At 35.1% G+C, this 24186-nt stretch overlaps 1 protein-coding gene across 1 annotated transcript in view; it reads right to left on the bottom strand.

Moving 5' to 3' along the window:
- Positions 1-4120: 4120 nt before the first annotated feature.
- Positions 4121-24186, bottom strand: part of LOC107571690 (wings apart-like protein homolog) — a 67806-nt gene continuing 47740 nt past the window's right edge. The window contains exons 14-20 of the mRNA XM_016258022.1: positions 21486-21597; positions 21149-21246; positions 14180-14344; positions 13090-13291; positions 8759-8847; positions 7035-7130; positions 4121-5588 (exon numbers count right to left, since the gene is read on the bottom strand). Of these exons, the coding sequence (XP_016113508.1) occupies positions 5523-5588; positions 7035-7130; positions 8759-8847; positions 13090-13291; positions 14180-14344; positions 21149-21246; positions 21486-21597 (828 nt within the window). The 3' untranslated portion in view covers positions 4121-5522. The remainder of the gene's footprint in view (positions 5589-7034; positions 7131-8758; positions 8848-13089; positions 13292-14179; positions 14345-21148; positions 21247-21485; positions 21598-24186) is intronic.

Below are 24186 nucleotides of genomic sequence, written 5' to 3'. Positions count from 1 at the left end.
TATTTATTCCAGTTCATATGAAAAGGTTAATGTAGCGTGGATTAAAATTCATTTACAGAGTAAATCCTTTTCACTGAACACGTTAAAAATAAGTTTGAAAAAGTTGTGGGAAGCATGGTGGTGGTGACGTTGAAGGCGAGCGACCGTGGTGGCGTAGTTCGTTTATAGCCTAAGTTTAGCTTTTAAGTTCTGCCGCTTTTATTTAGGCTTCAAAATTCATAAAAAGTTATATTATTTTGTGAAGATTATCTTGATGGACAAAACGTGTAAGTTTCATGAACTATGGTTGAACATAGAGCTTATTTTTTGCGATAATCTAAAAGCCTATGGAAAAATCCAATAGGCTTTTTGTCGAGGGAACCAGTGCGATGCTAACAGCCGATCCGCCTACAAAGTGACGTCATAGTTCACCCACTCTATTACAGAGTAATTACACAAATAAATGCTATTAAGTAACAATTACTTTCTATAGGTTCAGGGTTTGGTTTAGTTAGTTAGAAAATCCTTCCACCTGAATCAGATCTGTACCCTCAATTTACATTTTTAAATCTCGTTTGAAAACATATTTGTTCTCTATGGCTTTTGATTGTTGAATTTTGGAAGTTGTACTTTGTTTTATATTTCTTTGATGTTATCTTTTATTTTGCCTGTTATTATTGATTTTTGCCTTTTTGCTCTGCTCTTAATATTATTGTACTTTCACTGTAGAGTCCTTTGGTCTACAGATCTCTGTGCACAAGAACATCTAGGCATAAAAAGAGTTTTTCCCCCCATGCCATCTCCAGCTTAAACAGCTAACATAGCAATTACCACCGGTTTTTATTATTGATTTCTCAGTACCTGCGAAAAAGGCAATAATTAGAAATTATGTAAATACATATACGTATTTTATTTATACAGTTGTATATATACAACACATAATGCACAAATCTGTACATAAGTCTTCTGTTCCAGATGTATGCCACAATATTATTTTTTGATCTCTAACGTTTTCCTTAGTCTTATTCATTTAAATATTATTTCTGTTCTCAAGTCATATATGTATACATGTACCAAGAGCTCCTGAAAAACCACAAACAATTCCTTGTGTTTGCGAACACAAGGTAGCCTAGGTTTAGCTTTTTACTTCTGCCGATTGTATTTAGTTCGGTTTATTTGCAAAGATTCTCTTAATGTGTAAGAAGCAAACTTCTGTTTGTCAGAGTTTTTTTTTTTCCCCCAATAAAAAAAAAATAGGAAAACATTCTATTGGCTTTATGTCGAGGGAACCAGGCTGATGCTAACTTCCAGGACTGCTTCCATGTCATCCCTCACTCTATCATTCTATTAACACAGGGATAGGCAAAGTCGGTCCTGGACAATGTTCCCTCTAAGCTGTACACATGTGCGGCCGCACACCTCTTACGCCGCGAGTGCGCAGAATAAATAATATGTCGCGCACAGGACAGAAGCAAAAATGAGTTGGGGAAAGGTTTAATTCTAGTAAATGTAAAATAATTCTCGGGGCAAACCGCTATTAGAACCAGTGAATGCAGTTAACAGGTTACACAGAAAGAGAATGATGTGCACCAAATGAGTCGCTGTAGAAATCGAATACTTTAATGGTTGCAGATGAAATGGCTCAACATGAGAGTCAACGCAAACACAGTGACGTGAAATAAAACATCATGTTTCAAAGGAGAGTGGCTTGATTAAGTGGTGGAAATAGTGGATGATGGGCACAGAACGGTAACAAAACTCAGACATTTACACAGTTACACAGCTGTAGTAGTGTGCAAACTCTAGGCTACTACATGGAGATGTTAATATAAGAATTCACATGTTCAAGTTTTTGGAAAATATTTATTGAAAATATTACATTATATTATATTATAAGACTAATAAACAGTAAAACATTTTCATATTAGCTATATTATATTACATTATATAACTATAAAAAAATGTAACTGTTCTGTGTGAGTTTTTTATAAATGATTTTCAAAATAGAATTTCTTAAGTAACAGCACTGTAAAAAATTTTTTTTATCAGGTAACCTAAAATGTGCATCATTTAGTTAAATATAAATATAAATAGCACATTAAAGTTAAAAGTTACACACTTTTTTTGTGTGTGGTGTAACAGTTCTGGTATACTTTGGTATTCTTTATATATAAAGAATGTTTTTCTTCAGGTTGGCAAAATTTCCGCCCAATAGAGAACATTTTTGCTCAGCAAGCAAACAATTTTGAGGGAACATTGGTCCTGGAGTGCCGCTGTCCTGCAGAGTTCAGCTCCAACCCTGATCAAACACACCTGAACAAGCTAATCAATGTCTTCAGTATTACTAAGGCTACAGGCAGGTGAGATTTTTTTTTTTCAGGGTTGGAGCTAAACTCTGCAGGACATTAATGGCCGTGTACGTCAGTCAGAAAGCAACAGAGTGGTATGAAAGAGAAACAGAGGGGTCCATTACAGCCGATTCTGCAGCCCACCTATTAACGTCCTGAAAATAAATCCATTAATACTACCAGACACAACAAAGGTAGCTTTCTTCTGATACCTGCCCTGAAACTTGAAAACTGCAATTTAGACAAACAACACTCAAACCCAGCAAAAGCAAAGGAATATTATCAATAAAAGCTCGGTACCAGTAAACACTGTGCTCTTATTGGGCTAGCCTGGGTTTGTCCTGACCTTAAAGTGACTGTGGCATCATTCCACTACTGAGGGAACAAGCGAGCACTTGTCGAGGACATAAAGGGTATCTAGATGGATGCTAGTAGTCTTGGCAGAGCTAAATGCATACCCAACATTAATAATATACAATACTATTTGTATTTTATGAAGAAAACACGGTTCTGAGCAGACACAGACACAGACACAAGATATAAAATAAAGAAAAAAAATAGCTAGGAAACACTGACGTGAAGTGAATGTGTTACTTACAGGGCTCCCCTGGCACAGACAGCCCAAAAGCAGTGCAGTGTATGACGCCACAATACTGTCCTCCATGTGCTTGCCAGCATGCTGAAGAGCTGGAGAAGAGAAAAAAAATAAACATAATAAAATGACAGATTACTTAAAATGGGAATTTTTCATTAATATTTGAATATCCGAGCTCATAAATGGAATATTATATTATGCTTATTTAAATGAAGTCAAAATGAATGTAGATTTCTTCATTTCAGAACATTTTTCATTACACTACCCACCAAAAGTTTGGAATAATTACGATTTTTTATTTTAAGTGCTTTTGATCATTAAAAAAAAAAAGTAACAGCAATACAAAACAGTCATATTGTGAAATGTAACAATTTAAAATTAAAGATTTCTATTTTAATATTTTAAAATGTCATTTATTCTTGTGGCAGCAGGAAGCAGCCATTACTACAGTCTTCAGTGTCAGATGTTTAAAAGTAACAATAAAAACATTCATAATATTACAAAAGATTTCCATTTCAAATAAATGCTGTTCTTTTGAACTTTTCATCAAAAAGTCTGGAAAAAAATGTATCTCAGTTTCCACAATTTTAAACAACAACAAAAACATTGATGATAAGAAACATTATTACTGATGGATCACCAATAATAATTGATAATAATTGAGCACCAAATGAGCATATTAGAAAGACTTCTGAAGAGTGGAGTAGTGGCTATCAAACGAATAAATTAAATTTTAAAATTATTAAAATAGAAAACAGTACTTTTAAATAGTAATATTTCAGAAACATTAAAAAACTTAAGTTATTCCAAACTTTTGACCCGTTGTTTATATCCACAAGCATATATTGCACCCTGTGGTTCTGTTATTATTGTTGTTGTAAGCAATGTGTGTGGAGAAAAAAAAAGTATTGAACAAAAATTTTTAATCTCTCGTAGAGTAAGCAAACAACACTAATAAAGCAGACTGCCCCACTTATTGTACAGAACGAACATGAAAACTGCATATAATGGTTATCGCGTTTATACTGTTTCTCATGTCCTTTTTGAGAAAACCAAACATATCCACATGCTCAGATGGAAGTCTGCTCCTTAAGCCCAAAGTGTACTTCGGTTTTTATGTGAGGGTCAGTGTACAGAGCGAGTGACACAAATTTCATCACAAGCTTGACTTGGTTTTGCACTAATCAGTTGTGTGAACCAAAACAGTTAAGCGGTGAGGGGGAAAATGATCCTTAGCTTTGCTTTCGTTAAGCTGTGTGCATTGAAGTTATTTCAGTCTATTTCAGTCATGAACAGCAGCGAAATGCCTGAAGGCGATCGCTTGAGAAGGCAGAAAAACAATAGAGCGCTTCTGAAAACAACCTTGAGAAGATCAGAACAAGTTTGGGTCAAAATTGGAATCTACTGGCCTTATCAGAGAGATGTCAAGTGCTAAATTCAATCTTGTACAAAAAACACCAACCATAAACAAAACAGGACTTATTCAGTGTGTAGTTTATGACACCAACTCTTGAAATGTAGATCCACGTTGACATGGATGTTGGCATCCAAAACCCAAGGTCACGGCTAGACGGAAACCAGCGTTCATCGAAACGGTTATTGCACTTATCTTTAATTATCACAGCAACTTCAGCTCTGACCAAACCTCAGTAGCAGTGCATGCAGAATTTTCGCTGAACTCAGGGTTACCATGTAGCCATGACCCAAACCCATGGATGACATTTCCTGGCTTCAAAAACGCATTTGAATTCATTCAAATTCCTAATCATTTCTCTCTTGCACAACACAGTACTGCAGCCAAGCATAATTCGGCATATTGCACGATTTAATAAGTCTGACTGTCGATTTTGAACCACATAAGGTTTGGACATCAAGTTTGTTAACATTAAAGTTAACGTTCTGGCATTTGGAAAATACGGTTAAAAATTACGACTACTACAACATTCTAAAAACGCTTTGTCCCTTTCCTGCCCTAGTGAAATGGGAAGTGATGTAATTTATTCCTTCGCAGACCTTTGACATAGCGATATCGATTAAAAACGAATTTGTGCAACACAAAGGGAGCACATCCTGAAGCGAAGAGAATAGATTTGAACCAGGAGGGCATGTCTTTGCGGCATTTCAAAGAGGACCAGAATTTCGAATGCGGTTTTGGATTCGCCCTCCAATCGTACAGGTCAGTGTTGAACGCTTTTAAATTCACAGACTTGAGAGTGGAATAAAACAAACAGAGGGGGAGACATCCTTTAACAAGTTTTATCAAAGCCACTCTCTCCATTTCTGCCAATGAAAACCAGCTTCCAAGGCGACTGATCAATAGACGCCAGATTAGGGAGGATTGTTATGCGAGGAACACAATTATTTCGTGATAAAAACATTTTAAGACGAAATAGGTGAACAGATTGTGACAAACTCAATCAAAACAGCTCCTTTTAATAGAGTTCTGGGAGTATGATGTGCTTTAGATTTAATTCTTTACAGTCTGAATGATGAAGGTACTGGTTGATGATGATGATGATGATGATGGTGGGTTGTTTTCCAGGTGTGTTGGGGTTGGGCAGCAGTGATCTGAAGTCTGTGTGTGGAGCTCTGCAAACACACTAGCAGTGTTCCAGATAATCAATGACCCTGGAGATAGACTTCTGTCCCGTGGTGCCCACATCACACTGTAAGGGACAAAAAAGACGCAACTGTTCAGTCAATAAGCATAACTTTATTGGTTTTCCTTACAAAATGAGGTAGAACATTAGTATTGATATTACAGCAGGATCACGCATATGCTTGCCTACTTGTTATATTCATGTCGCTTAATTTCTAGTGACAGGCCGTTTTATCAGTCGATATTTGGCCATTTTTCAGATTATAGTGGTTCAATTTAGCCAATTAACAGAAGTGGTATTTCTCTCATGGGTCACATTTTATTATAACGTGTCCTTATTACAATGTAATTACACAAATGCTAATAAGTAACAATTACCTTCTATAGGTTTAAGGTTTGGTTTGTAATTACGCATAATAAGAGCACATAAAACATATTACCCTCTTATGTAAAAGTTCCAAAAACAGAAAGCCTTGTCAATAGACAATAGATGCTTTCATTTTTGTAAAATAAGTGTTGATTTAATTCATCTTAAAAAAATAAAAAATAAAAATGCATTTACGGGAATAGTTGCTACTGCCGTTAAAAACACCTGAAAAAGTCTAGCTTTTTCAAGTTTCCTTCATTTGTATCTTTATTACTACTCTTTGTATCTTTATTTATACTTTCTCTTAATTTTTTTTTTACAGACTATCATTTAATTACTGAAAAAATGAAGGAAAATTTATATATAATAAATGTATTTAAATATAATCAAATATATATAAATATATATATTTAAATATATATTTATTTTATATATAATAAATAGCTATTACTTGTACTTATTGTAGATATTTTTTGTCATTTTAAAGAAACTGTGTGTGTGTGTATGTATTATTTTATTAAAGCATATAATAGAGTTATGCTGCAGGAAATAACATCATTTTTGAATGTACGGTTCAATCGTCCCAATGGTCTTTATTGTTAACACAACCCAATATTTTCAGGTGTTATTCTATGGACATGAAATATATCAGTAATACTCTCTTGTGTTTTTTTTAAAGCTTTTTCTTGTCTTAAAGTTGGTTGCTAACAAGTGGCTAAATGGGACTACAGAGGTTGTTAAAGACATTGCATTGTGTTTATACTCACACTCTTGCAAACTATCAGAACTCAAACTTTCCAACTTGTGATCAGAACCTTAGGTGATGGTGACATGGAAGTGAAGCGACTGTGACACATTCTGTTTAGAGCCTAGGTTCAGCTTTTTACTTCTGCCGATTCTATTTAGCTGGGTTAATTTGTTTGTCACAGAGCTTATTTTTTCCAATAAAAAAATTGGAGAAGTCCTATTGGCTTTGTCAATGGAACCAGGCTGATGCTAACTTCCAGGACTGCCACTATGTCATCCCTCACTCTATCATTCTATAAACGAATTGTGATATTCTGTTGCATCAATTACTGAAATTGATATTGTAGCAATCATAATATAAGCCACCACTGGTCAAATCGCTAACTCTTGTGCACTTACTGTAAGGTTCATGAAATTCAAGAACTTCTTCAGCATCTCTGTCATGACTGAAAAATCCCCTTTTGGCAGGTTTTCCCTCACAGTAGTCACATTCATCTGAAAGAGAGAGACCGCATTAGCCGCTCATTCCTCCCGTGGGGTTACAGTGCACATCAGGCCTGTGCTGAAAGAGAGTCTGGAGATTTTTAAGCAAGTGTCTGTTGATCAAAGCAGCAGAACTCCATCTCTGGCCATCATTTTTTCAATGCGCTTAGAGTCTCCATGGTGCTCAATCTTCAAAAACACATCCAAATCAAATATTTCTCTCCTTCTAAATGAGCTCTGATGCCCCCTAACATGAATCTAAGCTGCAAACAGGATGATGGGTCTTCCTAAATAAACCCTATTTTGAGTCAATCTGTTTTTCTAAAACAGAATCAAACTTGACCTTCAAAGTGTGCAAACATGAATCCAAAAGAAAAAGTGGGTGAAATACCATCTCTTTTTGTGTCTGCATCTGGGCCGTGTTTATTGGCGAGACAGATAATGGCCGTGTACGTCAGTCAGAAAGCAACAGAGTGGTATGAAAGAGAAACAGAGGGGTCCATTACAGCCGATTCTGCAGCCCACCTATTAACGTCCTGAAAATAAATCCATTAATACTACCAGACACAACAAAGGTAGCTTTCTTCTGATACCTGCCCTGAAACTTGAAAACTGCAATTTAGACAAACAACACTCAAACCCAGCAAAAGCAAAGGAATATTATCAATAAAAGCTCGGTACCAGTAAACACTGTGCTCTTATTGGGCTAGCCTGGGTTTGTCCTGACCTTAAAGTGACTGTGGCATCATTCCACTACTGAGGGAACAAGCGAGCACTTGTCGAGGACATAAAGGGTATCTAGATGGATGCTAGTAGTCTTGGCAGAGCCAAATGCATACCCAACATTAATAATATACAATACTATTTGTATTTTATGAAGAAAACACGGTTCTGAGCAGACACAGACACAAGACATAAATCAAAGATACAAAATAGGAAACACTGACGTGAAGTGAATGTGTTACTTACAGGGCTCCCCTGGCACAGACAGCCCAAAAGCAGTGCAGTGTATGACGCCACAATACTGTCCTCCATGTGCTTGCCAGCATGCTGAAGAGCTGGAGAAGAGAAAAAAAATAAACATAATAAAATGACAGATTACTTAAAATGGGAATTTTTCATTAATATTTGAATATCCGAGCTCATAAATGGAATATTATATTATGCTTATTTAAATGAAGTCAAAATGAATGTAGTTTTCTTAATTTCAGAACATTTTTCATTACACTACCCACCAAAAGTTTGGAATAATTACAATTTTTTTTATTTTAAGTGCTTTTGATCATTAAAAAAAAAATAATAATAGCAATACAAAACAGTCATATTGTGAAATGTAACAATTTAAAATTACAGATTTCTATTTTAATATTTTAAAATGTCATTTATTCTTGTGGCAGCAGGAAGCAGCCATTACTACAGTCTTCAGTGTCAGATGTTTAAAAGTAACAATAAAAACATTCTATCTAGATGGATGCTAGTAGTCTTGGCAGAGCTAAATGCATACCCAACATTAATAATATACAATACTATTTGTATTTTATGAAGAAAACACGGTTCTGAGCAGACACAGACACAGACACAAGACATAAATCAAAGATACAAAATAGGAAACACTGACGTGAAGTGAATGTGTTACTTACAGGGCTCCCCTGGCACAGACAGCCCAAAAGCAGTGCAGTGTATGACGCCACAATACTGTCCTCCATGTGCTTGCCAGCATGCTGAAGAGCTGGAGAAGAGAAAAAAAATAAAAATAATAAAATGACATTACTTAAAATGGGAATTTTTCATTAATATTTGAATATCCAAGCTCATAAAAGGAATATTATATTATGCTTATTTAAATGAAGTCAAAATGAATGTAGATTTCTTCATTTCAGAACATTTTTCATTACACTACCCACCAAAAGTTTGGAATAATTACGATTTTTTATTTTAAGTGCTTTTGATCATTAAAAAAAAAAAGTAACAGCAATACAAAACAGTCATATTGTGAAATGTAACAATTTAAAATTAAAGATTTCTATTTTAATATTTTAAAATGTCATTTATTCTTGTGGCAGCAGGAAGCAGCCTGCTGAAAAGTTCAAAAGAACAGCATTTATTTGAAATGCTGTTCTTTTGAACTTTTCATCAAAAAGTCTGGAAAAAAATGTATCTCAGTTTCCACAATTTTAAACAACAACAAAAACATTGATGATAAGAAACATTATTACTGATGGATCACCAATAATAATTGATAATAATTGAGCACCAAATGAGCATATTAGAAAGACTTCTGAAGAGTGGAGTAGTGGCTATCAAACGAATAAATTAAATTTTAAAATTATTAAAATAGAAAACAGTACTTTTAAATAGTAATATTTCAGAAACATTAAAAAACTTAAGTTATTCCAAACTTTTGACCCGTTGTTTATATCCACAAGCATATATTGCACCCTGTGGTTCTGTTATTATTGTTGTTGTAAGCAATGTGTGTGGAGAAAAAAAAAAGTATTGAACAAAAATTTTTAATCTCTCGTAGAGTAAGCAAACAACACTAATAAAGCAGACTGCCCCACTTATTGTACAGAACGAACATGAAAACTGCATATAATGGTTATCGCGTTTATACTGTTTCTCATGTCCTTTTTGAGAAAACCAAACATATCCACATGCTCAGATGGAAGTCTGCTCCTTAAGCCCAAAGTGTACTTCGGTTTTTATGTGAGGGTCAGTGTACAGAGCGAGTGACACAAATTTCATCACAAGCTTGACTTGGTTTTGCACTAATCAGTTGTTCCACAAGGTGGCGACACTGGCCCGGGCTGTTTTTAATCACAGTAGAAAACTAAACCAAAGCAACGGAACAAGAGCAGCAACAAATACCGGAGACTGCGACAACAACAGACACCCGCATTAACAAGCACTTGATTATCTCGCTTATTATTCCATGGTCATTTGTCAAGTTATAGACAAGTTAAAACTAGTATTGCTCTTTGCAGCGCAATATTTGACAGAATGGGTAAAAATTACGCTTATTTTTGTCAGTTACAGAATTATAGAATTACAGAATTATAACATTTATTTGAATTAATTATCGATCGTTTGTTCGAGAGAGAGAAAGATGACAGTTGTGTGTGTGAATTACCTGCATCTGTGCGTCTCTCTCTACAAGCAATGAAGCTGTGAGTTTAGTTACTTAAAGATTTTACCTCCTTGCTGAGAAATGTAATGGAGCAGGTCTGTATCATACTTTGTTTGGCCTTCCAAAAGAGGACACGACTAGAAATCAGTGGTTAAGTTGTATTTACAACACTGTTCCAGAACAGTTCAATATGCGCATCATTTTTGCTGCGCGCAGCTTCGCGCTGACACGGGAGTAGGTATACTCTCTAAGCGCTGTTTCGTTATGTTTTCAGTTTCGTTTGCCCTTTGATGTTTATCATATGCAACAGAAATTGAAGCGCTTATGAGTTGACCAACGCGGTGGTCGCACCAGTACGACCGCACACAAAATTTAGTCGCACAGGCAGAAAAAATTATCGCAGTCTGGAGCCTTGCATATTAAAGTTCATTAGTGCAGCACTGCTTTGTTTACAGCGAAAACCAAGAAAACGCTTTAAGCGCCACCTGCTGGCAGAGAGTGAATCTGCGTCTCATTCAGCTTGTCTGCGGTTTCTGTTTCATGCAGATATTTTTTATGCATAGTTTCACAAAACTGAAGTCAAACCATTCTGTTTTTGCTTCAAATTTAGAAATTATACAATGTAATTTAGATTAAAAACTGCTCATGTTGCATGTATGCAGCATCTTTGTTTGGATCATGATTAAAATGCAGTGGTTGCCTCTAATTTTAAAAGGAAAGAGCACAGAAAAAGCCTTAGTTTGTTTATATGAAGAGATTTATTTTATTTGTGTTACTTATTTATTTGATTTGGGGCTTGTTTTAAATTTTAGTTTTGTTATTTACATTTAAATTAAATTAAAATTTTGTTATTTAGCAAACGATTTTATCCAAGGTGACTAACAAATGAGGACAATAGAAGCAATCAAAACCAACTAAAGATCAATAATATGCAAGTGCTATATTAGTATATTATTATAGTGTTATATTTAAATTTCACAAAGAAATGTACAGTATTTTGTCTAAGCCATAATAAAAGAACACATTTAATTTATAATTTGTCTTAAATCTCCATTTTGTTTAAAAAAAAAACGTGAATCAAATCGAATCGTGAAATCAAAATCGTGAATTGAATCGTGAGTTGAGTGAATCGTTACATCCCTAACAAATAGTTGAGTTTGCCAGGTGCATACAACATTTATGACAGGTTTTCATGAAAGTGTTGGTCAGTTTGTCTGCTTGACAATCCCATTTTGCACTGCAACAATAAAATTGAAGTGAGATACACAAACTGAGAAATGTTCCTTTTTAGTTAAAACAGATGTTGCCAAAGTTTTCGTTTGGGGACATAATTTGAAGTTGGAAAAAGGTAATACATTGCAATATATCGCAATATATTTAAAATCACAATAATACTGTATTGTGACAAGTATCGTGATAATATTGTATCGTGGGGCCTCTGGTGATTCCCACCCCTAGCTTTAGACCCTTATCAATAAGGCTGGTTGCAGAGGAAACCAGAGCATGTGAGCAGAGCAGAGTGGGAGCGGAGTGGTAATATTTCGCTCAACCCAGAATGCCGTTTGGTGATTTGCTTGTTCCAGATCGAGAATCTTTAGAGATCGAGAATAGTACAGCAGTTATGGAGTTCAGATATTGTTTCAACAAAGTTGCAAGCCTTATACATAAATGTAAAGTAAAAAAATCTAAGTTAAGAATGAGCAGGGAGAAGAAACTGAGAGGGAGTGCGGGGAGAGTTAGTAAAGATTCATATTGGAATCTGAAGCGGCACATTGCCAGAAAGCACGAGGATGTGTTACGCAAACATGGTGCCGCAAAAGGTGAGCTAGTATATTAATATTAACGGAATATTAACGGAGCGCTTGCTTGGGCGGTTAGAGCGACTGAGTGGAGCGCACGATCATAGAGCGGAAACCGTAGCGGAGCGTCACACTGCTCCGCTTCGCTTCGCTCACATGCTCTGGAGGAAACGCACTCTGCCAGAACAGATGTTGCAAAAGAAAATAACTGGAATTGCGCAAATGTCAGAAAAAGAACTAAGAGCGCATATGGATTCTTGACGCAGGAGCTAAATGCATCATGACTTAGATTTGAGTCTGAGTTCATGTGGTGTACTCACATATTACACAATTCCATTCTCAGAAACCTCTAACATACGTGCACACTTACAACCCTGTGGCAATATAATCTCCATTGGCTACTAAACTTTTTAGCTTACTCGCCAGACTGATATACTAATTTACACACACACACAGTGCATACATACACACACACACACACACACACATACATATGATTCCAGCAAATCAGCTTATCTTTGTAAAATGGCACAGCTTCTTAAATTCTAGCATAATGTAATCAAGCATTATATTATATAATGAAAATTAAGCACTATTTAATGTTAGAACTGTAGTAATTAGAACTAAAACTTAGCAACCATTTATAAATGCATATTTGTTACTTTAACTAAGTTTAGGACTAGTGGTCATCCATTGAGCTGAATTGAAATAGAACAGATCACTTGATGGAGAGCAAAACTCTGAATTGCTCCGTGTTCAGCAAGTGAAAATATATCTATGCTAAACTTGTAATTAGCCTCTGACACACACACTGGTGAGTAAAATCTAAGAATTTATTAGCCAATGGCTAACGACTGAGTAAGATTTAGTCGCATATGCAAGTGATTTACTCACAATGTAGAGGGTTGACTTAGCACATTTAAAATTGTGTTCTTTCACTGGGTCTCTAAGTCCAAACTGAGATTGGTTGTCCACCAAAGTGGCTTGTGCATTAAGCAAAATTCACGGTCATGGCATTTGTCTAGTCCCTGGGTGTAGTGTCTACCTTTGTTGAGATCAAGTTCTTCATCCTCCTCTCCCTTCTTCTTATCCTCTGTGCTGTTGTTTTCTGAAGCTACCCACTGGATCTCTTCATTGGTCTCTTTCCATTCTCCACTCTGGTCCAATTGGGACTTTGGCGCATCATTGATGAAGTCATCCGTCTCCGTCTCCGCCAATATGGCTGCATGCTCTCTCTGAAGAAAAAGCTATACATGCAGAAACAGAGAAAAAGCAACTACTAGTGTTTTGCTTGTGAACCAATCAGTGAACAAAAATTATTTTGGTGGACACATTCAAAACTTTCAAATTACTGGGAATCACTGAAATTTCTCACCATGAAAACCTATTCTATTACACGTTTATATTTCTATTCATGTGCAGATGCATTAAAGGGATAGTTCACCCAAAAATGAAAATTACCCCATGATTTATTCAACCTTTAAGCCATTCTAGGTGTATATTACTTTTTTTTTCAGACGAATAATATGAATATTTATATTGATATCCATATAATTTTCTTACACAAAAGCATCAATTCGCTTCAGAAGGCATTTATTAACCCCCCAGAGCCATGTGGAGTACTTTTTATGATGATGGAAGCACTTAATTGGACTTCAAAATCTCACTGCTATTATAAAGCTTGGAAGAGCCAGGACATTTATTAATATAACTCTGATTATATCCGTCTGAAAGAAGAAAGTCAGGGGTAATTTTCATTTTTGGGTGAACTATCCCTTTAATGGTCAGCTTTATCACAAATTTGAATACCAAACTGTACACCAATGTATCATTTTATTTTAGCAATTAATCGTATGCACACCATGCACTGATGCACTTTCAACATACACTAACAGTAATGTATGTAGTCATGAAATCGGAGAACTTCCTCAACAAAATCTGATAACTAGTGGTCACAGAGGAAGCAGTTGAGACACATTTTACTACCATGTGTAAACAGCGATGTGTTTTGAGTGACCATTTGTGATCACATCACACCAAGACCTTAATAATAGGTGTAATAATACTAGGGCCTGTTTTCTTTAAGTGTGAAACGTGGACATGCAGCAGTTGTTTCTCTGTGTTTGTGTTTATACCTTCACCAGAGCAGCAATGGCGCTGCGAGATCTCTCAGTTTGCAACTCATCTTTGTCAGACACGCACATGGAGTCCCAGACTTCACCTCCCTCCATCTGCAGCTCCACCAGACAGTGTCTGTTCCTCGCGCTGTACTCAACCAGATTAATAAGCAAGCCCAGACCCTAAAAACACACATAAATACAATGAAAAACACCTCATTTAGATCAACAGGAACCACAACATAGACAGACAATCTGGTTTCAGCTTGATAGGAATGTCACACACAACTGGTCTGCACAAACAAAAATAGGATTGGACAATTTAAAAATATTTTACACTTTTATTTTAGATATGTAAATGATACTACTCAAATATATATTTAAAAAAAACTAGTTAAAATCAAGACATGTTTTCTGTATTTTTTCACTAAAAGCACACAAGAGTGAGATTTAATCATTTTCAGTTATATGAATAAATTAGGGATAGGAAAAGTAACATTCATTTTGAAATATGTATTGGCAGATATCCTATGGCATTATGCTCATGCTATTTGAGCTAGGACTGGACAATTATAAATATTACCAAACATTAGAATTAGACACTTTGACAATATGTCAATGTTAACAGTAAAGAGAAAAGAATGATCCAACCGCATGTCGGCGCACGTGATTGTGACGCTCATGTGTGACATGCTCTGTGAAGGGCCATAAGGTGCCATTCACACAGAATGCGCTTTTGTATTGACAAAGATGCGACACGGGCAGTGGAATAGGAAAAAATTCTGGAAGATGGGAGTTGAGCTTCTTTTAACTTGAGCAGCGCATTTTTAGAATGCTGTTTCATGCATGAGACGCTGCAAGAGACGCGAGCACAACAGTCAAACGCGTCCATGTTTACATAGAAAAAAATACTAACTGTACATCTGAAATGTCATGCTTGCATCATGGTGACAGGCTGTTCATTGTTTTTACAGAACATTTACAGTTAATAATAGTCTACTGATGTTATACCTTTCTTTGGATGATATTATGCACTGTAGATGATGATAACTTTAAACTCTTTGCAATTTTTCTCTGAGAAACTCCTTTCTGATATTGCTCCACTATTTTTCGCCGCAGCATTGGGGGAATTGGTGATCCTCTGCCCATCTTGACTTCTGAGAGACACTGCCACTCTGAGAGGCTCTTTTTATACCCAATCATGTTGCCAATTGACCTAATAAGTTGCAAATTGGTCCTCCAGCTGTTCCTTATTGCTACCTGTCCCAACTTCTTTGGAATGTGTAGCTCATGAAATCCAAAATGAGCCAATATTTGGCATGACATTTCAAAATGTCTCACTTTCAACATTTGATATGTTATTTATATTCTATTGTGAATAAAATATAAGTTTATGAGATTTGTAAATTATTCCATTCCTTTTTTACTCACAATTTGTACAGTGTCCCAACTTTTTTGGAATTGGGTTTGTATAAGACAAGTTTGTACAAGATGTAATTGTAGTTCATGCTTCTTTTTTGCAAAGATATTTAACAAGTGATTTGTTTAACATTTACATCATGATGACAACTTCATGTGTGGTGCACTTAATTTTTGTTTTTTATTAGAAGGTTAATAAAGAAAAAGTTACTTGAATCATGTTGTAGTTACATTTTCAAAAATCGAGAACCGTTCAAACGTTCTGAAAAAAAAATTGACACTTAATTTTTTTTTGCCATATTGCCCAGCCCTGAGCGTTGTTCGCTAATGTTTTGAAGTGAAACAAAATGAACAGACATCTCTGATTCAAACAAGCAAGCAGATTGAGTAACAAGACAGAAACCTAATTTGGGGTTATTTCCCATTAATAAAGACAAAGCTATACGAGACATTTATTATAATGGGTTTATGGGATGATTGTAGTAAGTTTATTTAGTCTATAAGGTTGCTCATGTTCAATAATTGTTGTAAGTGATAAAGAAAAACAGTAGTCTGATCTTTTGCAGTTGGCTTATTGTTATTAAAATGTATTGTTGATTAGTTATATTTAGACAATTACGATTAATTAGTTAAAAAAGTAATTATTCACAGCCCCACAATAAATAGAATACATAGATCTGTGCTAACAGAGTGTGTTAAAAATGTAAAAGATTGGACGACCAATAATGTTCTCCTATTAAATACGGATAAGACAGATATATTACTTATTGGACCAAAATACAGTACACAGAATCTCTTGGATTACAATTTGCTACTAGACGGATGTACTGTTATTTCCTCTACAGTCAAAAATCTGAGTCCAAAATGCAGTGGCTAGAGTCCTTACCAAGTCAAGAAAATATGATCATATTACCTTTGCACTGGCTACCTATTAAGTTCCGTATCAGTTACAAAATATTATTACTTGCCTATAGGGCCCTTAATGGGTTAGCTCCTGCGTACCTAACTAGTCTTCTACCACGCTACAATCCATCACGCACCCTAAGGTCGCAAAACTCTGGACTTTTGGTAGTACCTAGGATAGCAAAGTCCACTAAAGGAGGTAGAGTTTTTTCGCATTTGGCTCCCAAACTCTGGAATAGCCTTCCTGATAACGTTCGGGGTTCAGACACACTCTCTCTGTTTAAATCTAGATTAAAGACACATCTCTTTGGCCAAGCACTCAAATAATGCATCTCATAATCTTGTACTGCAGTTATATCTGATTAAATGCACATTATTATTCCTTAGTTTGGGTTAAACAAATCAATGTTGCTTAGTTGGAACAGCAGCTACGCTAATTATGTCTCTATTTGTTTCTTTTTTTTGCCACGGGTAACTAGGATTTACACAAGCTTCAGTCTGGATCCAGAACACCTGAGAAGAGATGATGCCAACCCCTCAGAGGACCTCAGATGATGCCAACCCTGAAACAACATACAGAACTACCACATTTTGCTATAAGTTTGATTGCATCATATAATAATTGCTGTTAATAGTGTTCATTGTCTGTTTGATTACGTCTTTAATTGATTTTTCCGTACATTTCTGCCATATGTACATTAACTGACAGTCACCACTGATAAGCTACCACTAAATATTGTAGAAACTTAATTTGCTGTAAAGTTGCTTTGCAATGATTTATATTGTGAAAAGCGCTATACAAATAAACTTGAATTGAATTTTTAGCGTCTGCCATCTCAACATATGAGGACATGAAATTCAGTTCTTCTGAGTGTCACTTATCAAGCTTTTCACCATTTCATTTGAGAAAAACACGGTCAAATAAACACAGAACCTCAAACATCTTCCTAACAAACCACCAAAATTAAAGTTATGTTTAACTAGAAGAAATTATGACAGAAATATATTATTGTATACTAAAATGTACTTCTCAAAGTAATATTTTTAGTTTAAAGGAACATAATACAACTACAATGTTTTTCATCCATGTAAAAATGCAGTTATGTAAATTAATATTTTAAATTTTTATTTTAATTTTGTATTTTAATTTGATTTCATTTTAATCAGATTTGACTACATTTTTAAATATTTATTAAACTGTTTTAGTTTTAATTATTTTCATTAGACACCATTTTCATGATAAATTTGTATTAAAATCATAAAACCGAATTTAGCGGAAAATAAAATGGATTTCATGGGGTCCTTAATTAAAAGGTAGCTTACTCTGTGGTTATGTTTGTTCAATGAGGAAAGCATTTCCTTCCCCATTAATGGTAAACGAATATAGTGATAAATATCAATATCGAATGATACAGGAAAAAAAATATTGTGATAATATTTTTGGCCATATTGCCCAGCCCCAGAGTGAACTTCTTCAAAATATTACCTTTTGTGTTCCACAAAACAAAGTCAGTCATACAGGTTTGGAATAACAAGTGGATCAAAAAAAGAAAGAATTTAAGGTAGTGGTTCTGAACTGCTGGGTCACAGTTCTGTGTTACCATGTTAAACAGTTCTTATGCCCTCATCCTCAAATATAAAAAAAAATACATGCAATGTAAAAGAAAATATGACTCGGGCTAAATTAGGGTTTCTGGAGGGATCATCAAATCTAATTAAATCATCAAATCCTATGATGTTTAATGCCTTTTAATGCCATTTTTAAATTTTTAATGCCATACACAACCAATATATATAGCCTTGGTGAGCAGAAGAGACTTGTTTCTAAAACATTAAAAACCATTGACCGCTAGTGTGTGTGAGATATACACACACACACATACATAATGCTTTTGAAACAAGTATCTTCTGCTCACCAAGGCTGCAGTAATAGTAATATTGAGGAATATTATTTCAATTTAAAATAACTGTTTTCTATTTTAATATATTTTAAAATAAAATGTATTCCCGTCATGAAAAGCTGAATTTTCAGCATCATTACTTCAGTGTCACATGATCCTTCAGAAATCATTCTAATATGCTGATTGCTGCTCTGTAATGATCAATTATCGGTGCTCAATTATTAATAATGGTTCTTATTATTATCAATACTTAACATTTTATATTTTATCATTTAAATTTAACGGTTTTTTGGTGTGGAAACCATGACATTTTATTTTTCAGAATTCTTTGATGTACAGAAAGTTCAAAATAACAGCATTTATTTGAAATAAAACCTTTTGTAACACTATAAATGTCTTTACTGATACTTTTGATCAATTTCATTTGTCCTTATTGAAACATATCTTCTTTTTTTTTTAATGGTACTTTTGAATGGTAATATATCATGGTTTCCACAAAAAAATTTGACGAATGGAGTACTGATACTGAAAATTCTAATGATGAAGGCTATATTCAAAATAAACTGGTAATATTCGTTTTCTTCAAATCCATCTAAAAAATTAATGCCTGTAGGAATACGATTTAATGACTTTTAATGCCATTTAAGACCTTAATTTTATTACTTTTAATGCTTTTCAATGCTCCACGGAAACCCTATCAATCCAATGCACTTAGAACTTGGAAAAAAATCTTTTCTGCAGCAAAACCAGCTGAGAAACACTACTTTAAGGACTCTTGCGAATGCCTGTAGGAATACGATTTAATGACTTTTAATGCCATTTAAGACCTTAATTTTATTACTTTTAATGCTTTTCAATGCTCCACGGAAACCCTATAAATCCAATGCACTTAGAACTTGGAAAAAAATCTTTTCTGCAGCAAAACCAGCTGAGAAACACTACTTTAAGGACTCTTGCAAACTCCATTTTTTACTGTAAGCACACAAATAACAGCCCTTAATAAATCAAATCATAATTTACAGTCTATCACAGGGCATCAAAGCCTCTTGACAGATACTTCAGTTTAATATAAGGTGTACCTTGTCAGTGACGTCACATTTTAACACCAAGCCTGGGACTATAAGTGCACCATCAGCATCTATGGCCGTTCAGAGTAACACTCAAGATGATAAAAAAGCCTGCAGATAACAGATGCAACGGGAAATGTGCACATCCTAATGGATTGCATTTATGCCACAGCCAAGGTCAGCAGACACGAACACAAGCTGCATTAGCTTTCTTTAGAGGGAGCAAACTTTACTCTTCCTCTCTATTAGTCCCCAAGATGTGTGTGTGAGTGAGATAGCAATAGAGAGACTGCATCCACAGCATGTACTACAGTACGACCAGCTTCATGCAAAATGCTGCTAATGCGCTTAGCGTAATGAGGTTATTAGAGCGAGATGGAAAATGGAGGTAGAGGTTCATGTATTCATATATTAGATGGGTCATTATTAATGCAGGCCTGTCGTACTCTCTAATTGAATTAGAGCCACATGAATGAGCTCTTCCAGCAGAGTGTGTATGTGAGTCGACTTTGTTGACTCATCTAGATCCTCTTCACCGTCCTGAGCACCCATGTTTAGTTCGCTGTGCACTTTGAAGGGTCTGACCCCATCTAGAGAGCTGGGCCATCAGCTTGTAATTACATTAGCAGTGGAAGAGAGGCCATACTGCCTCAAGCTGACAAGTATAAGCTAGATTTACCATAACAGATGCCAAAATTTGCTTGACTCTTATGGAAAGTAGATTTTTAATTTTTTTTTGAAAATGTGAGAGGTACTTGCCCATGCAAGTCGCTGCTAAAGTACAATAACCAACATTCCCTCATACAAAGATAAAATTAGGTCTAAAGGTAAAAAGATATAGTAAAGGATTTAACTGTTACACATGACCAGAATCTTACTACCAATTAACTACACAACCATTAAAAAGTTTGGGGTCGATACATTTTTTTTTTGAAAGAGGCCTCTTATGCTCAACAAGCCTGCATTTATTTAATAAAACAGTCAATTTATTTAATTACAGCAATAATCATAATATTGTGAGATATTATAAACATTTAAAATGACATTTTTTAAAAAGAAAATACACTTATTTTTAAGGCGAAACTATATTTTCAGAAGCCATTATTCCAGTCTTCAGTGTCACATGATCCTTCAGAAATAACTCTAATATTCTGATTGGATGCTGAAGAAACATTTCTTATCAATGTTAAAAACAGTTCTGCTGTTTAATATTTAATAAATCAAATAAAAAAAATCTGAATTCTTGATTAATATGAAGTTCAAAAAGACAGCATTTATCTGAAATAGCAAAGTTACAATAATGTTCCAAAAGATGTCACTTCTGTATTTAAAAATAAAAATAAATTAATTAAAAATATCACCTTACTGACCCTAAACTTTTGAACGGTAGTGTGTTACGACACATCATTCTACAGGAAGTCACCAAAAATGTATTTTATTGTAAAATTCGTATGAAAGCAAATATAATTATTTTTATTTAAATGCTAAAAAGTATGTGATTTTAATTTTGATTGACATATTTGTATCCCATGTTAATGTATTTGCAGGTTCAAGGAGAAACAGTCCGCATCTACATAATTCAAACTTATTCAGAGCACTTTATACTGCACTTGTTTACATTCAACATACTTAAAATATGCATAACAACTGATGTCTAAGAATCACAACTCAAAAGTGTGGATGAGTATCAGACTTACACTTTCTAGAACACGCAAACATCTCTCAGCACCCCACAATGACGCCACTAGGTTCTCCTTATCATCCTCTCGGCTCAGGTTCTCCACACACTCTTTAACTGTGGGGAAACACACACACACGCACATCAAATCACTCTCACAAGTATCTTATTATATAAAGTATATATGAAATGCATGTATGTGAAACCTAGGCCTGAAACCTTGGGATGATCATGACTTAATACAACTTGACACAATATTAACATAATATCTCCCTTCTATATCAAATAATGGACAACGATCAGACATTTAATAATATGCACGTCACTTAAGCAAATAATGAGTAAAAGCAGAAGACCTTTATCTACAATGTGGTCCAGGCCTCCCAGAAGCCGGAGCTCTTCTTTAAACCAATCCCCTGCTCTCTTCGACGTCAACGACAACAATGTCTCCGTTGCTAAATGACCCGTCTGCCGAGAAAAAGACAATGCACAATCAGTCTGAAAGATATTATAAAAGATACATTCAGCTTTAATGCCTCCATTACGCAAATGTAAAAGTTCTATTTGCTAAACAGAACAATAAAACAAATGTAAATAGAGGGTGTGAAAAGCAAAGAACACAACTTGATAAAAAGCTCTTGATCAGGCTCTGATGGCTCATGTAAAAACATGAAAACAAGTAAATATTATAATAGTTTAGCAAAGGGTGTTTTGAATGGATTTAGAGAAGTTCTTGAAGAGGGTTTTATCTTGCTATGCTTCAGTATATAGTCTAAGTGGGCATTCACACAGGATACATTGTGTTCCGTCTGTATATTTTTAATTGCTGGTTTATGCGCACATGATCCAGATGGATATCTTTGACCCGTGCGTCATGTCTCTATTTTTTTCAACGTCATCATTTTCAGCACAATTTAAAAACAGTGTGACAAGTAACAACAGCTGAAGTTTTAAAATCGGTTTCATTCTGATGTGTTCCACCCAGAACTTGTCCTGTGAGAACAGTTTACCAAAATTACACTGTCAGCAGCATGCTAAACCCTCTCTGAGAAATAGAGTCTGTAAATTCACCATCTTTAAACAAAGTTTTTTTGTAACATTTACCATGTTCAACAATAAAGTCCTGCAATAATGGTTAAACAGTTAATCGTGATTATTTTGCTCAAAAAATATAATCATGATTACTGTCATTTGTATTTTTATTTTTTTACATTTCATTAGAGTTATTGCGCAAATCAAGAGAACAACTCACATGGTTTGCTCGCAGATTCAATTTAGCAACCAGCACAAACGATCACGTGAAAAAAACAGACTGGCTGTAATTCACTTTTATTTGAACAAAAAATCTCAATAGATATCACTAAATTCCAACTTAAATGTTTGCTGGGGTTTTTTTTTTTCCAGCTCATCAGCAATTTTTCCATAATGTAGAGAGAGCCTGCGTTCATGGTAGGGGTGGGAATCACCAGAGGACCCACGATACGATATCATCAAGATATTTGTGTCACGATATAATATTATTGCGATTTTTAATATATTGCGATATTCTAATGTAGAGAGAGCCTGCGTTCATGGTAGGGGTGGGAATCACCAGAGGACCCACGATACGATATCATCACGATATTTGTGTCACGATATAATATTATTTATATTAAATTTAAAATAAAAAAAACAGTCTGATGTGAGTTACATTAAAATAAAAATGTTACATTTAAATTAAAAATAACATGTACTCTTAAAAGTAAACAATGTGCTACAACAGGTATACTATGCACTGGTGTGCTCTTAGAATATTTTACGTAAGGAATAATTGGCGACAGGCCGTTGAATTATTAGAAAAATAACACACACCCGAGGTGGTGATGTGGCCACGATGCGAAGCGGAGTTAATTTCTTCTGCATCTTATCCAACGCCTCCGTTGCTAATTCCAAAATTCCATTTAAGAAATTGTAACGGATGCTTGAGCCGTTGATAGCAGACTAATGCAGATATTAATGAAGTTATTAGACAGACAGAGACAAAGAAAGAGAGAGCGCATGCGTGTATATTACCTCTCTGAGTCTGTCTCTCTCTCAAAATTGTTCGGCAGCAGCGTCTCTACTAACAGTGAAACTTTAAGTTCATTTTCTTCAAGAACAGCACTGTTGTTACCTCGCTGGCGAGAAATATAATTTAGCTTTTAAAATAAAATCACCAGAGTAGCGTTAACAAAGTTAGCGCATGTATGTTTCTGTACTGTAAATTATGTATGTGCGTCTGTGAGGGAGAGAGTTCGTGAGAGATAGAGTATGTGCTTTATCTACATAATAAAACGTAATTATGTGGCAAAACACGGAAATTATGTTGTTTTTATCATATTGCTTACTATATTTATTTGTCTGGCCAGTGCAGTGTTATTGTGTGTTTTGGTTATTGTGATGTTGTAAGTAGGGGTCGACTGATTATCGGCCTGGCCGATTATCGGCGTTATATTATATTAATATAATATTATATACTATATTAATATTATATTAAGCATTTTTATGATTATCGGCATCGGTCATTTTCAAAACCGATTCGCCGATAAAATAACTTCATTTTGAAACGTGCTATTTGGCTCTGATGCAGCCTGTCAGAACTCACCACTCTGTGGCCTAAAGCAGTCTCCGCCCACTACTCATCTGATTTGTTGGGAGTCATGAGTAGCATAATCTGATAGGTAGCATTATTTGTCAGAACACCAGCACACCAAAAATCCACCCTGCCACGGCTGCAGCTTCTCACTGACAACATAACGCCGCTCGCATCATTCACAGTTGGGTTATTAGCAGAGAACACAGAGCAGGTCTTGAATTTCAGGTGCAGGATTGCGGCTATTAATAATAATTATACTAATTCCCGCAGGTTCCGCGCTTATAACGCGATGACAGATGACGGAACTTATCATTTGCACGTACTTTCGAGTCTTGAGAACTCTCATGTGCCCACAGATCGCGATAAGGAGAGTGACAGATTTTTATAATTATTCAAGGAGTTTGCAAATGTGATATTGATTTAATACAACAGTTCAATAAACA

Source organism: Sinocyclocheilus grahami, unplaced genomic scaffold (genome assembly GCF_001515645.1).
Source record: "Sinocyclocheilus grahami isolate Dianchi unplaced genomic scaffold, SAMN03320097.WGS_v1.1 scaffold1635.1, whole genome shotgun sequence".
Lineage (NCBI taxonomy): Eukaryota > Metazoa > Chordata > Actinopteri > Cypriniformes > Cyprinidae > Sinocyclocheilus > Sinocyclocheilus grahami.
The sequence above is the reverse complement of the archived record's forward strand: the minus strand, read 5'-3'. Positions and strand labels throughout refer to the sequence as shown.